General features: G+C 40.7%; 1 protein-coding gene across 14 annotated transcripts in view; it reads right to left on the minus strand.

Moving 5' to 3' along the window:
• LOC129858241 (prominin-1-A-like) overlaps nucleotides 1–16447 on the minus strand; it is a 114057-nt gene that overhangs the window by 28133 nt on the left and 69477 nt on the right. For all 14 annotated transcript variants that reach the window (XM_055927317.1, XM_055927315.1, XM_055927318.1 and 11 more), the window contains 10 exons: nucleotides 8515–8635; nucleotides 8229–8292; nucleotides 7839–7928; nucleotides 6450–6679; nucleotides 6273–6347; nucleotides 6096–6159; nucleotides 5643–5802; nucleotides 4933–5085; nucleotides 4092–4215; nucleotides 754–857 (listed from right to left, as the gene is read on the minus strand). In XM_055927317.1, the coding sequence (XP_055783292.1) occupies nucleotides 754–857; nucleotides 4092–4215; nucleotides 4933–5085; nucleotides 5643–5802; nucleotides 6096–6159; nucleotides 6273–6347; nucleotides 6450–6679; nucleotides 7839–7928; nucleotides 8229–8292; nucleotides 8515–8635 (1185 nt within the window). The remainder of the gene's footprint in view (nucleotides 1–753; nucleotides 858–4091; nucleotides 4216–4932; nucleotides 5086–5642; nucleotides 5803–6095; nucleotides 6160–6272; nucleotides 6348–6449; nucleotides 6680–7838; nucleotides 7929–8228; nucleotides 8293–8514; nucleotides 8636–16447) is intronic.

Below are 16447 nucleotides of genomic sequence, written 5' to 3' on the forward strand. Positions count from 1 at the left end.
GTAACAACACATGCACAGGATCGGTATATCCGAACATCACACCTGCGGGACAGGTACAGGATGGCAACAACAACTGCCCGAGTTACACCAGGAACCACAATCCCTCCATCAGTGCTCAGACTGTCCACAATCCCTCCAGCATGACAATGCCACCAGCCATACTGCTCGTTCTTTGCTTGATTTCCTGCAAGACAGGAATGTCAGTGTTCTGCCATGGCCAGCGAAGAGCCCGGATCTCAATCCCATTGAGCACGTCTGGGACCTGTTGGATCGGAGGGTGAGGGTTAGGGCCATTCCCCCCAGAAATGTCCAGGAACTTGCAGGTGCCTTGGTGGAAGAGTGGAGTAACATTTCACAGCAAGAACTGGCAAATTTGGTGCAGTCCATGAGGAGGAGATGCACTGCAGTACTTAATGCAGCTGGTGGCCACACCAGATACTGACTGATACTTTTGATTTTGACCCCCCCCCCCTTGTTCAGGGACACATTATTCAATTTCTGTTAGTCACATGTCTGTGGAACTTGTTCAGTTTATGTCTCAGTTGTTGAATCTTGTTATGTTCATACAAATATTTACACATGTTAAGTTTGCTGAAAATAAACGCAGTTGACAGTGAGAGGACGTTTCTTTTTTTGAAGAGTTTATATATATATAGACGAGCAAGTCTATGTAAAACATAGGCCATCATTAAAAAACACAGAAATTAATCCCCAGTAGTAAGTGCTACATCCATACATCCAGCACAGTATTACCTGTAGAAATTCTCGACTGTCAGATCCAGTTCTGAGTCGTTGTACATATACCCTGGGATGAAGTTCCTCCACTCAGGGTTCACCAGGTGAGGAGTGTCCAAAACCTTGGACACAAATGACCAGTAAGACCATTATACAGTTCTAGACCACGATTATACAGTAAGACCATCATACAGTTCTAGACCACGATTATACAGTAAGACCATCATACAGTAAGACCATCATACAGTTCTAGACCACGATTATACAGTAAGACCATCATACAGTTCTCGACCATGATTATACAGTAAGACCATCATATAGTTCTAGACCATGATTATACAGTAATACCATCATACAGTAAGACCATGATACAGTTCTAGACCACGATTATACAGTAAGACCATCATACAGTTCTCGACCATGATTATACAGTAAGACCATCATATAGTTCTAGACCATGATTATACAGTAAGACCATCATACAGTAAGACCATGATACAGTTCTAGACCACGATTATACAGTAAGACCATCATACAGTGCTAGACCATGATTATACAGTAAGACCATCATATAGTTCTAGACCATGATTGTACAGTAAGACCATCATACAGTAAGACCATGATTATACAGTAAGACCATCATACAGTTCTAGACCATGATTATACAGTAAGACCATCATACAGTTCTAGACCATGATTATACAGTAAGACCATCATATAGTTCTAGACCATGATTGTACAGTAAGACCATCATACAGTAAGACCATGATTATACAGTAAGACCATCATACAGTTCTAGACCATGATTATACAGTAAGACCATCATATAGTTATAGACCATGATTGTACAGTAAGACCATCATACAGTAAGACCATGATTATACAGTAAGACCATCATACAGTTCTAGACCATGATTATACAGTAAGACCATCATATAGTTATAGACCATGATTGTACAGTAAGACCATCATACAGTAAGACCATCATACAGTAAGACCATGATTATACAGTAAGACCATCATACAGTGCTAGACCATGATTATACAGTAAGACCATCATATAGTTCTAGACCATGATTGTACAGTAAGACCATCATACAGTAAGACCATGATTATACAGTAAGACCATCATACAGTGCTAGACCATGATTATACAGTAAGACCATCATACAGTAAGACCATCATACAGTTTCTAGACCCCGATTATACAGTAAGACCATCATACAGTTCTCGACCATGATTATACAGTAAGACCATCATATAGTTCTAGACCATGATTATACAGTAAGACCATCATACAGTAAGACCATGATACAGTTCTAGACCACGATTATACAGTAAGACCATCATACAGTGCTAGACCATGATTATACAGTAAGACCATCATATAGTTCTAGACCATGATTGTACAGTAAGACCATCATACAGTAAGACCATTATTATACAGTAAGACCATCATACAGTTCTAGACCATGATTATACAGTAAGACCATCATACAGTTCTAGACCATGATTATACAGTAAGACCATCATACAGTTCTAGACCATGATTATACAGTAAGACCATCATATAGTTCTAGACCATGATTGTACAGTAAGACCATCATACAGTAAGACCATGATTATACAGTAAGACCATCATACAGTTCTAGACCATGATTATACAGTAAGACCATCATATAGTTATAGACCATGATTGTACAGTAAGACCATCATACAGTAAGACCATCATACAGTAAGACCATGATTATACAGTAAGACCATCATACAGTTCTAGACCATGATTATACAGTAAGACCATCATATAGTTATAGACCATGATTGTACAGTAAGACCATCATACAGTAAGACCATCATACAGTAAGACCATGATTATACAGTAAGACCATCATACAGTGCTAGACCATGATTATACAGTAAGACCATCATATAGTTCTAGACCATGATTGTACAGTAAGACCATCATACAGTAAGACCATCATACAGTGCTAGACCATGATTATACAGTAAGACCATCATATAGTTCTAGACCATGATTATACAGTAAGACCATCATATAGTTCTAGACCATGATTATACAGTAAGACCATCATACAGTTCTCGACCATGATTATACAGTAAGACCATCATATAGTTCTAGACCATGATTATACAGTAAGACCATCATACAGTAAGACCATCATACAGTTCTAGACCACGATTATACAGTAAGACCATCATACAGTGCTAGACCATGATTATACAGTAAGACCATCATATAGTTCTAGACCATGATTGTACAGTAAGACCATCATACAGTAAGACCATGATTATACAGTAAGACCATCATACAGTGCTAGACCATGATTATACAGTAAGACCATCATATAGTTCTAGACCATGATTGTACAGTAAGACCATCATACAGTAAGACCATGATTATACAGTAAGACCATCATACAGTGCTATGATTATACAGAAAGACCATCATATAGTTCTAGACCATGATTGTACAGTAAGACCATCATACAGTTCTAGGCCATGATTATACAGTAAGACCATCATACAGTTCTCAACCATGATTATACAGTAAGACCATCATATAGTTCTAGACCATGATTATACAGTAAGACCATCATACAGTAAGACCATCATACAGTTCTAGACCACGATTATACAGTAAGACCATCATACAGTGCTAGACCATGATTATACAGTAAGACCATCATATAGTTCTAGACCATGATTGTACAGTAAGACCATCATACAGTAAGACCATGATTATACAGTAAGACCATCATACAGTTCTAGACCATGATTATACAGTAAGACCATCATATAGTTCTAGACCATGATTGTACAGTAAGACCATCATACATTAAGACCATGATTATACAGTAAGACCATCATACAGTTCTAGACCATGATTATACAGTAAGACCATCATATTGTTCTAGATCATGATTGTACAGTAAGACCATCATACAGTAAGACCATGATTATACAGTAAGACCATCATACAGTAAGACCATTATTATACAGTAAGACCATCATACAGTGCTACACCATGATTATACAGTAAGACCATCATATAGTTCTAGACCATGATTTTACAGTAAGACCATCATACAGTAAGACCATGATTATACAGTAAGACCATCATACAGTGCTAGACCATGATTATACAGTAAGACCATCATATAGTTCTAGACCATGATTGTACAGTAAGACCATGATTATACAGTAAGACCATCATACAGTTCTAGACCATGATTATACAGTAAGACCATCATATAGTTCTAGACCATGATTATAGAGAAGGACCACATACACTACCTAAACATTGTCACCTTAAGAGTTATCACATCATAACTTGCCTTGAAGAGCTCCTTGGTGTGGAAGGGTTCACAGACCAGCTTCTCCACGTTGCCTCCGACCAGGAAGGTGGCGGTCACCACTCCCATCAGTATCCAAGAAAAGAGGAAGCTGAAACCCACACCGCTGTGGAGACACACATAGATATGAAACCCACACCGCTGTGGAGACACACATAGATATGAAACCCACACCGCTGTGGAGACACACATAGATATGAAACCCACACCGCTGTGGAGACACACATAGATATGAAACCCACACCGCTGTGGAGACACACATAGATATGAGACCCACACCGCTGTGGAGACACACATAGATATGAAACCCACACCGCTGTGGAGACACACATAGATATGAAACCCACACCGCTGTGGAGACACATAGATATGAAACCCACACCGCTGTGGAGACACACATAGATATGAAACCCACATCGCTGTGGAGACACACATAGATATGAAACCCACACCGCTGTGGAGACACACATAGATATGAAACCCACACCGCTGTGGAGACACACATAGATATGAAACCCACACCGCTGTGGAGACACACATAGATATGAAACCCACACCGCTGTGGAGACACACATAGATATGAAACCCACACCGCTGTGGAGACACACATAGATAGAGCATTCAATCTATCTATCTACACACTCACACTCTTAGTGCTCTATATACTGCAGAAAGTGTAGACAGACAGACAGACAGACAGACAGACAGACAGAGTAGATATATAGACAGACAGAGAGACAACCAGACAAACAGATACCCACCCAGCCAGCCAGCCAGCCAGCCAGCCAGAGAGACAGCCGGCCAGCTGGCCAGAAATACTTACGCCATGAGAAGGGTGCCGCCGGTGTTGGAGACACAGCCCCGTGTGGTGGGGGAGGCGTGCTTGTCATATCCCATGGTGCCACACAGTATGGCCAGGAAGTTGAAGGCCAGGATGAGAACCACCATGCAGCAGAGGCCAGTACAGCAAATCCACCTGTAGAGGAACATTGGAGTCAGTACACCATTACACCATAACAAGTAACAACCAACCACTACGTTAGGATAAGATGCCATAACAAGTAACAACCAACCACTACATTAGGATAAGATGCCATAACAAGTAACAACCAATCACTACGTTAGGATAAGATGCCATAACAAGTAACAACCAATCACTACATTAGGCTAAAATGCCATAATAATGGAGACTACAACAGGTCTGTCTCAGGGCTCAATCAAATGTACTGTGTAATAATCACAGCTGGAGGGCAATACAGGGGGCCATGTATGCAGGGTCAGGTCCAGGGTACACCTAAAGGCTTACTGACTGAATATACTCTTTATTCATTATTACATTATGTCACAGTGACCTGTGCTGATGAAATAACTCCAGATGATATTCAGTAACAACAGATTGTACTCTCTTTACATAAATCTACCACAGACCAGGCAGGTGAAGACATTTATTTATTCTAAACCCTGAGCACATCATGGGCCCTGGTCAAAAGTAGTACACTATATAGGGAATAGGGCCCCAGTTCCTGATTGTACCTGTAGAAGTCTATCTGATCGATCTCAGGGTAAGAGTCTTCTATCTTGGACTGTGTGTGACTGATGAAGTTGGTGAAGTTGGCCAGAGAGCTGTGTACAGGGAACACCTTGGAGAAGCTGCTGATGTTGGTGCTGATGACGTCCAACATGCCCCGGGCTCCTGGGAGGGAGAGAGTGGATATATTCAGGGGCATTAGTGAAATAATGGAGTAATACAACGTTATATTTTGGGGTATTGGGGTACAACAGTTCAGGTGTAGGTAGATAATTGTAATATGGCTATTGATCTTATTTGGGCGTATAAGACATTACCGTCAATGAGTATTCATACCATATTGAACATGACTGACTTGGCAATGCAAAGTTGAACACTCAAAATGATATAACCCTTCATTTAGTGTATTTTGAAACCTTTTGGGGAGCATTAAATGAGGTTAAAGAGATGCCACTCACCCTCGACTACGTTCCTCATCTGGTCACTCACCATGCCTGGAGTGTCATTGAATGAGGAGAAGCCCTGTTTGGAGAAGGAAATACAAAGGCAACATTGATGATACAGTATCACAAATATCAAAGAAAACCTCACAACTTATACAGTACCTAAAGTTTATGCAACATTTCTAGACTCACCTTTTGAATGATATTGCTGAGGTCCGTTTTCAGCACCTGATTCACACTTTCCAGCTGATTGTTCACATCAGGTAACTGCAACACATCACATACAACATATACTTATATTGTGCTATATAAATCAAATTATTACAGTATGACTATTATTATCATCTTTAATGAAGTGTGACAGCATACCCGGATGAAGTTGGCGCTGACGTGGAGCTGTGCCAGGGAGCTGTGGATGGAGCGGCAGAGCTGGGCGGTGGTGGCATCCGAGTCCTCGTCGCTGCAGCCCGGATCATTGAGGGTTCTGTTCAGGCTAGAGCGCGCCAGGCTCAGGTTGAAGTGGAGCTTCCCTGTCGCCTCCTGGAGAACCTCCAGAGACACACTCACGTTCTCCAGGGCCTCCTTGGTCTCCCGCATGGCTGGGGATGGGGATGGGGACGGGGTAGGATGGACAGGTGGTGAGTATTTGGTATTTTATTAGGATCCCCATTAGCTGTTGTGAAAGCAGCAACTACTCTTCCTGGGGTCCACACAGAACATGAAACATGACATAATACAGAACATTAATAGACAAGAACATCTCAAGGACAGAACTACATACATTTACAGTGTGTGTGAGAGTGCACATAGTAAAGAAACACACATGTATGCACACGGTAGATTCATAAAAACACTCAATGTATGCACACACAAGCACGCACACACAAACCAAATACACACACATGCACATCCATACCCTGGCATTGATAACACACAAAATAACACACACATGTATGCACACGGTAGATTCATAAAAACACTCAATGTATGCACACACAAGCACGCACACACAAACCAAATACACACACATGCACATCCATACCCTGGCATTGATAACACACAAAATAACACACACATATTCACATGAGGGAAGCTTTTAGAATTGAACAGGTGAACAATAGTTGCAGGTTCAATCCACTGTTGGAGCAAGGTTGGAACTTGGGAGGCCATATACTTAATATATCCATATCGATTCATAATTAAGATGGCACACAAGGTAGGTTTGGACAGTTCCAAATAGAGGCAGGTAGTGTATTGTACACACACAGGGATGTTTAGCAATTTAGCCTGGTCCCAGAACTGTTTTTGCTGTCTTGCCATCTCCTATAGTCATTGTCACACCAATGGCACAAACAAATCTTGGACCAGGCTACATACAATTGGCTCAAGAGCCAGGAGAACCACAAGGGGACCAATCACAAGAGTGACACGAGGGTGAAGTCTCAAGGTCAAGGGGTCACCGGTCAAGGTTAATTTACTGTTACCTTTAATGGCCCTCTGAACTTTGACTTTATGACAACAAGTAAAAAGGAAAGAGAAGGATGTCTACTTCAGCCATTAAAGTACACCTTGTTATGAGCTAATTAACAAGATATTTCTGTAAGAATTACAATGCTACTGTACTATATACAGTATATTCTTAAAAGATCCTTATAACTTGTGTCCAATTTGAGGACAGTATTGTCAGTGTGGTAGAGAGTAAAAACAATTACAGCATCTGCCTGAAAGAGGAAATGACATCGTAAGGACTGGACTTACCTCCAGCCATACGGAGCACCCCGTCCAGTGCAGGACGCACCTCTGTGCCCAATTCCACATGAATATTCCCTCCAAGCAGAGGACCCACATCTGAGGATGGGGACATTGCATTATTATGTATCAGGGTTGGGGTCAATTACATTTCAATTAAGTTAATTCAGGAAGTAAACAGACGTTCAAATTCCAATTCCAATTTCTCTCATAGAAAAGCAATAGAGAAAAATTAGAATTTCAGTTGACTTCCTGAATTGACTGAATTTAACTGAAATTGACTCCAACTCTGTTATGTATCTAGGGGACCTGATATGGCCATAGATTCATAGTTTTCTGCAACAGACAATAGACTGAACAGAGACAATATGGAGATGTGGCCTCAGGCACACTACTTACTATCGAGGTCAGAAATGACTGCGTACTTGGCAGTGGCGTATTGTGCTATTAGGTAATCAATTTGCTGTGAAAAGAAGAGCAAAATAAAGTTACTGAAACGCAGGACTCTTTTTTTAGTCAGAGATTGTGTTACTCTGTCAGCCTCTCTCTATCTCTCTCACGCACGCACGCACACACGCACGCACACACGAGGACGTTTAATCTATCCATCTCTTACATTCTCTACTTAGCCTTGTGTGCACACCTACAGTTAACTGTCATTGAAGCTACCGTAAAAAGGCTGTACCGTTGGCGTCTCATTGGCAAAGGTCTGCAAGTCGTTCAGGTTGCTGCTAACCAGTCTTTTCATGCCTTCCAGCTGGGAGCTCAGGTTCTGGTTAGCTGCATACGCACACAGTACTCCAGCCCTGCAGACAGACAACAAACACAACCACACAGAACATTAAAAGTGATATAGGCTAGCACACACTAAGCTAAGAGCGTTTTAAATATTCTAATCCAGATATTTTAAGCTTTATGGCTACATTTATACAAATCTAATTTTATTGGTCACATACACATATTTAACAGATGTTATTGCGGGTGTAGTGAAATGCTTGAGGCAGACCAATTCTGATATTTTTCCACTAATTGGTCTTTGGAAAAATCCGATCAGCTCTTTTGCCAATAATTGGGCAAAATATCAGAATTGGGCTGCCTGTGTAAACACATCCTTATGATTTTATTGAAAGAGAATTCATGTCAAGCTTTCATTCACATCTTCTGTCAGTTGAGAATACTACACAGACCTCTAATCAGTTTACAAATACCACAACTAATCAGTTGTAGTTGTTACTTTGAACTAATCCATTTAGCCAGCCAATGACTGTAAATGTAGTTTTATGCTGAATGGACGAAACGACCCAATGTGTGGCATTCCACTCAAGACCTCGTCGTTTGATGGGGAGTCCATGATTGGTTTTACCTGTTCTGACCTGTTCAAATTCTGTTTGTGTGTCAGATATTATCTATCCTAACTGCAATTGGTAATAGAACAGTGACTGTGTGTGTATGTGTTCACAGAAATATGTATGGCATAAGCACATAGAGACTTGCAAGATGATGTGATGAAGTCCAGACTGACAGACGGGCTTGATACTGATGTCTCTAAATGGAGGGAGACCTGGCACTCAGCATTAATATTTTACTAGACACAACTTTTACTTGTATTGTCTTTTTAAATTATTGAATTGAATGGTATCAGTCAATATGTGGAGGGAGAAACCCTGTCTATTCTGCTGCAGGATCAGGGATCTCCTGTTGTATACGGGACACCACACAGGAAGGTATGACCACTCTGACATGTTTGCCAATGTAGCCCCATTACGACCAGACAAAATGCAGATAGGCACAGTATCTGTATCAGCTGGGAATGACAATGGAATGTGAACATTGTTATATTAGCAGAACACTGCTTCTATGGTATTATGTAAAAGGTTATGTAAAAAAAAGTACATGGACCTGTTACTACATTTGAAATATATCAAAATGCTTAGTTTAGAATATCTACATAAATTCAGCAATTGCATTCTTTTCATATTACTCTGCAGGCTACTGACCAATTCAAAGCTTCCTCCGGCATCTCACCAAACATCTGCCTTTATTTATTGAACTCAACCTGCAGGAGGTTTGCTAGTTGTGATTGAGTGGGGGGAAACCGCTGCAGGCAAGGTTCTGGCAGATGGGTGTGTCTTGGTGGTGGCAAGGACACACCCAAGAAACACCCACAACAAACCACACCCCCAAGCCAACTCACGTTTGACTTCTGTCATGGCTGCCAGCGTTTCTTGAGGAGCAAGCCAAAAAATGAGGCCAAATCAGTAGGTGCAGTTCCCCTTTAATGGAAGCCTTGTATGATCACAGCAATAACATGAATGCCAGCAGGTGGCAGTACAAGTGCTTACAGCAAAACCCTTATCTGTTCCACAAGCATCATAGGAATAGCGTATAGGGCCTTCAACTGAATACAGTCTAACTGACCAACAGAACCTGCTTATGTTCCCCCTTTCTCTGGTAAAGTTAACTAACAAAATATGAAAAATGACGACTGAAATGGTTGAATGTGATATGCTGTGGCTCACAACTTGTATATCACAAGTGAAATGATTTGAGATCTATGCCTTTACACTCTCTCATGTAGCCCATTGTCTGTAACCGTTCAGGCAGTAAACATGCAAAACACATTACTGCATATTATTAATAACTTACACATTTAAATAAGTCACTTCTGTAATTCAAACAGTCTGTACAGTGGCTCTGTGTGTTGTTCTAGTGTTAGTTAGCTCTAGGAACATCAAGTGGAATCTGTCCATGTATTAAGTCTTAATTTCAATGACTCATTCTATTCCTCCTGAATACTAATACTACACTAGTTTCTAAAATGGTCAGAGTTGATGAATACTAACACTAGTTTCTAAAATGGTCAGAGTTGCTGAATACTAACACTAGTTTCTAAAATGGTCAGAGTTGCTGAATACTAACACTAGTTTCTAAAATGGTCAGAGTTGCTGAATACTAACACTAGTTTCTAAAATGGTCAGTTGCTGAATACTAACACTAGTTTCTAAAATGGTCAGAGTTGCTGAATACTAACACTAGTTTCTAAAATGGTCAGAGTTGCTGAATACTAACACTAGTTTCTAAAATGGTCAGAGTTGATGAATACTAACACTAGTTTCTAAAATGGTCAGAGTTGCTGAATACTAACACTAGTTTCTAAAATGGTCAGAGTTGCTGAATACTAACACTAGTTTCTAAAATGGTCAGAGTTGCTGAATACTAACACTAGTTTCTAAAATGGTCAGAGTTGATGAATACTAACACTAGTTTCTAAAATGGTCAGAGTTGCTGAATACTAACACTAGTTTCTAAAATGGTCAGAGTTGATGAATACTAACACTAGTTTCTAAAATGGTCAGAGTTGCTGAATACTAACACTAGTTTCTAAAATGGTCAGAGTTGCTGAATACTAACACTAGTTTCTAAAATGGTCAGAGTTGCTGAATACTAACACTAGTTTCTAAAATGGTCAGAGTTGCTGAATACTAACACTAGTTTCTAAAATGGTCAGAGTTGCTGAATACTAACACTAGTTTCTAAAATGGTCAGAGTTGCTGAATACTAACACTAGTTTCTAAAATGGTCAGAGTTGATGAATACTAACACTAGTTTCTAAAATGGTCAGAGTTGCTAGGTACTGTAGTGAGAGGGGGGCTAATAAGTAAAGGACTTGAGAAAAGATAATGGAAGTCTCTCTCTATGCAGGTTGGACTACACAACCTATGTGCTTTTGGGCAAAATGTTAACATTTTTTTTTTCTTTCTTCCAAAAGGGATTCTATTCCCTATATAGACTAGTGCAGAGTAGAGCATAGGGTGCCATTGCGGACGCCTGGTCAAAGTGCATTACACAAACAATATTGTACTGTATCTCATCTGTATAAATTGTAAATGTTTTCTAATAAATAGCAAACAGTTAAATAAACAGACATTCTGACACATTTCTATGTGAGTCTGTTTTCCTATGGGTCTTGAATTTTTGATCTATTAAGAAGAATCAGTGCATATTGTAAAATTTGGAGTGTGAGCTTCATGTCTGTGTTAGGACATTGAGAGCAATTAGAATGGATATTTTGAGTCACTCATAGGTGTGTACTGTACAGTGTGTTTGTGTGTGAGTGTTTTGTGTGTGTGTGTGAACATTGTACACTGAACAAAAATATCTCACACATTTTCCATATGCACAAAAAAGGCCAGTTTTGTCACAAAACACAATTCCACAGATGTCTCAAGTTTTGAGGGTGCGCGCAACTGGCATGCTGACTGCAGGGATGTCCACCAGAGCTGTTGACAGAGAATTGATTGTTCATTTCTCTACCATAAGCCGCCTCCAAAGAAATGTTATAGAATTTGGCAGTACGTCCAAGTGACTATTGGCTAACATGTAGGTTGTATGGACATTATGCTACTGTACTAGGGCAAGGCAGTAGGCATGGAGGCATGCGGATCAACGGAGAATCAAAATGGCTACCAGATGACAAAAGCCTCTTGTGCAACTCTCTCTCGATCCATCCCTCATTCTCTCACTCTAATTTCCCCTCTCACGTTATTTTCTCTCTCTTTCCATCTGTCTCCCCAATTCATTCTAACTCTCTAACTCTTTCTCTCTCCAGCTCTCTGTCAGCGTTGTCCAGCAAGGTCAGCGGAATCTCTACCGATGAACAAAGGGGCTTTGAAGATGGCAGCAAGTGTATTCCCAACTCATTGTGAGTGAGTGTGGAAGAGAATGGACCCTGATCTAGTGCCTAGATTATAATCTGAAACTGTAGCTCTCACCAGAGCAGGGAAACTGACAATAGACTACAGTGTGCTACCCCATTCAACGAGTCAACAAAACAAATATTTCAGTCGGAATGAGAAAAACGGAAACTCATCTTGAGATAATTAGCTATACAGCAACTTGACAAAATATGCTGTGTGAAATAAATGCCTACAAGAGCAACAAAGTCAATGAGATGAAAATATGACCACAGGAAACAAGTTATGATAACTGTGAAAACAAACAGTGTAGCGCTACCTATTAGCCTATAGAAATTAATATAGGCCAGTACTCTGAGCAGTGTAGCATTACACGGTCTAGTGGCTCCATGGCTTTGCTTGGCCTAACAATGGCCTGTATTCAGCTGTGTTGTGCTAGGACAGGACAGTGCTTTCTCAGTCCTCTCTTTATCTCTCTCCAGTCTCTAGAGACCCCATTCCCTATTCTCTGTGAATGACAGGGGTGGGCAACACTCAGGATATGAAGCCCTATGCTCCAGCTAATTGAGCCAAACAAGATACTGACGAATAGCTGATCAACTGAATCAGGTGTATTAAAGCAAGGCTGGAGCAAAAGCCTGCATGCCCAGATAGTTCTCCGGGAGGAGGGTTGGCCATTGTTACTCTACATGTAGGACTTCTTAACAGGAACTGACCCATAGTCTCACAAACTGGTCTACAAGATGTAGCACAGAGTAAGATGTAGCACGGAGTAAGATGTAGCACGGAGTAAGATGCAGCACGGAGTAAGACGTAGCGTGGAATAAGATGCAGCACGGAGTAAGAAGTAGCACGGAGTAAGATGCAGCACGGAGTAAGATGCACCACGGAGTAAGATGCACCACGGAGTAAGATGCAGCACGGAGTAAGATGCAGCACGGAGTAAGATGCACCACGGAGTAAGATGCACCACGGAGTAAGATGTAGCACGGAGTAAGATGCACCACGGAGTAAGATGCAGCACGGAATAAGATGCAGCACGGAGTAAGATGTAGCACGGAATAAGATGCACCACGGAATAAGATGTAGCCTTTTCATATTGTGCTCAGAGGTTAGAGTACCCACTAATAATAGGCCATAAAATAACAGCTGTGTAACGCAATACAAGTTAGATTGAAATCAATAGGTCTTGGTTTTGTTGATGATGTGATGTTTGGTATTTTGAAGCCGGATCACATGTATAATAAATAGCCAATAAAGTATTCTTCTTCTTCAATGTCACATGTACTGATATGACCTTTAGTCGAAAGGGTCAAACAAACAGCAAAACAGTGTAGCCCCATGCTTTGTGTGAATACTGAACAATGCCATGAGTGTTTGGTCTAAAATGATGTGTAATATGAATTAGAGGTCGACTGGTTAATCGGAATGGACGATTAATTAGGGCCAATTTCAAGTTTTCATAACAATCGGAAATCGGTATTTTTGGACACCGATTTTGCCTATTTAAAATACACTGCTCAAAAAAATAAAGGGAACACTTAAACAACACAATGTAACTCCAAGTGAATCACACTTCTGTGAAATCAAACTGTCCACTTAGGAAGCAACACTGATTGACAATAAATTTCACGTGCTGTTGTGCAAATGGAATAGACAAAAGGTGGAAATTATAGGCAATTAGCAAGACACCCCCCAAAACAGGAGTGATTCTGCAGGTGGTGACCACAGACCACTTCTCAGTTCCTATGCTTCCTGGCTGATGTTTTGGTCACTTTTGAATGCTGGCGGTGCTCTCAATCTAGTGGTAGCATGAGACGGAGTCTACAACCCACACAAGTGGCTCAGGTAGTGCAGTTCATCCAGGATGGCACATCAATGCGAACTGTGGCAAAAAGGTTTGCTGTGTCTGTCAGCGTAGTGTCCAGAGCATGCAGGCGCTACCAGGAGACAGGCCAGTACATCAGGAGACGTGGAGGAGGCCGTAGGAGGGCAACAACCCAGCAGCAGGACCGCTACCTCCGCCTTTGTGCAAGGAGGTGCACTGCCAGCGCCCTGCAAAATGACCTCCAGCAGGCCACAAATGTGCATGTGTCAGCATATGGTCTCACAAGGGGTCTGAGGATCTCATCTCGGTACCTATTTAATCTTTATTTAACTAGGCAAGTCAGTTAAGAACACTCTTATTTTCAATGACGGCCTAGGAACGGTGGGTTAACTGCGTCGTTCAGGGGCAGAATTTTCACCTTGTCAGCTCGGGGGATCCAATCTTGCAACCTTACAGTTAACTAGTCCAACGCAATAACGACCTGCCTCTCTCTCGTTGCACTCCACAAGGAGACTGCCTGTTACGTGAATGCAGTAAGCCAAGGTATGTTGCTAGCTAGCATTAAACTTATCTTATAAAAACAATCAATCAATCATAATCACTAGTTAACTACACATGGTTGATGATATTACTAGATATTATCTAGCGTGTCCTGCGTTGCATATAATCTGACTGAGCATACAAGTATCTAAGTATCTGACTGAGCGGCAGGCACGTAAACATTCATTCAAACAGCATTTTCGCGCGTTTTGCCAGCAGCTCTTCGTTGTGCGACAAGCATTGCGCTGTTTATGACTTCAAGCCTATCAACTCCCGAGATGAGGCTGGTGTAACCGATGTGAAATGGCTGGCTATTTAGCGCAAGCTAATAGCGTTTCAAACGTCACTCGCTCTGAGCCTGTGGTTATTTCCCTTGCTCTGCATTGGTAAAGCTGCTTCGAGGGTGGCTGTTGTCGTTGTGTTCCTGGTTCGAGCCGAGGGAGGAGCGAGGAGAGGGACGGAAGCTATACTGTTACACTGGCAATACTAAAGTGCCTATAAGAACATCCAATAGTCAAAGGTTAATGAAATACAAATTGTATAGAGGGAAATAGTCCTATAATTCCTATAATAACTACAACCTAAAACTTCTTACCTGGGAATATTGAAGACTCGTGTTAAAAGGAACCAACAGCTTTCATATGTTCTCATGTTCTGAGCAAGGAACACAAACGTTAGCTTTCTTACATATTGCACTTTTACTTTCTTCTCCAACACTTTGTTTTTGCATTATTTAAACCAAATTGAACATGTTTCATTATTTATTTGAGGCTAAATTGATTTTATTGATGTATTATATTAAGTTAAAATAAGTGTTCATTCAGTATTGTTGTAATTGTCATTATTACAAATAAAAAATAAATCGGCCGATTAATCGGTATCAGCTTTTTTGGTCCTCCAATAATCGGTATCTGTATCGGCGTTGAAAAATCATAATCGGTCGACCTCTAATATGAATGGATACTACTGGTCTAGAGACACACACAGCCTGCCCTACATACCACAGAGCTGGGCTGAGCACTTAGGCTAAGGAAAGGAAGTGACGGCTATCATCTTTCAAAATGATTTAACCTTTAATAGCATTATCCATTTTGTTTTCATTAAAATACACTTTACTGTATGAGGGACCTGTATAAAGTGGTGCTATACTTCATGAGCTAGTAAACTATCTACTAGGCAAGAGGTTTTATGATTAATGGAGATTAATAAAATTACATCGTGAATGGCACAGTATGTCACTATTATCACTACAGACAACTATATATAAAGGCAACAAGCACTCACACACACTACAAATGATATCAGGGGCCGGGCTACAGGCGGCCCGCGGACTATAACAGTCCTGCAAGTGACTTTTTTGGGCCCCTCAATGTTTTTATCAACAAACAAAAAAACTATTTTGATCACCAGGAATTCAGTTTAAAATGTGTTAATTCCGGAAATCTGTTCCCAAGTATGTCCACAAATGAAAAAAAGAGATATGTGATCATGTCTCAATGTAATCAAGGTGTGAAATGATGGTTATTTTAAAATACATTCTCTTTTTGGGCTTAGCT

Source organism: Salvelinus fontinalis, chromosome 6 (genome assembly GCF_029448725.1).
Source record: "Salvelinus fontinalis isolate EN_2023a chromosome 6, ASM2944872v1, whole genome shotgun sequence".
NCBI classification, from domain to species: Eukaryota; Metazoa; Chordata; class Actinopteri; order Salmoniformes; family Salmonidae; genus Salvelinus; species Salvelinus fontinalis.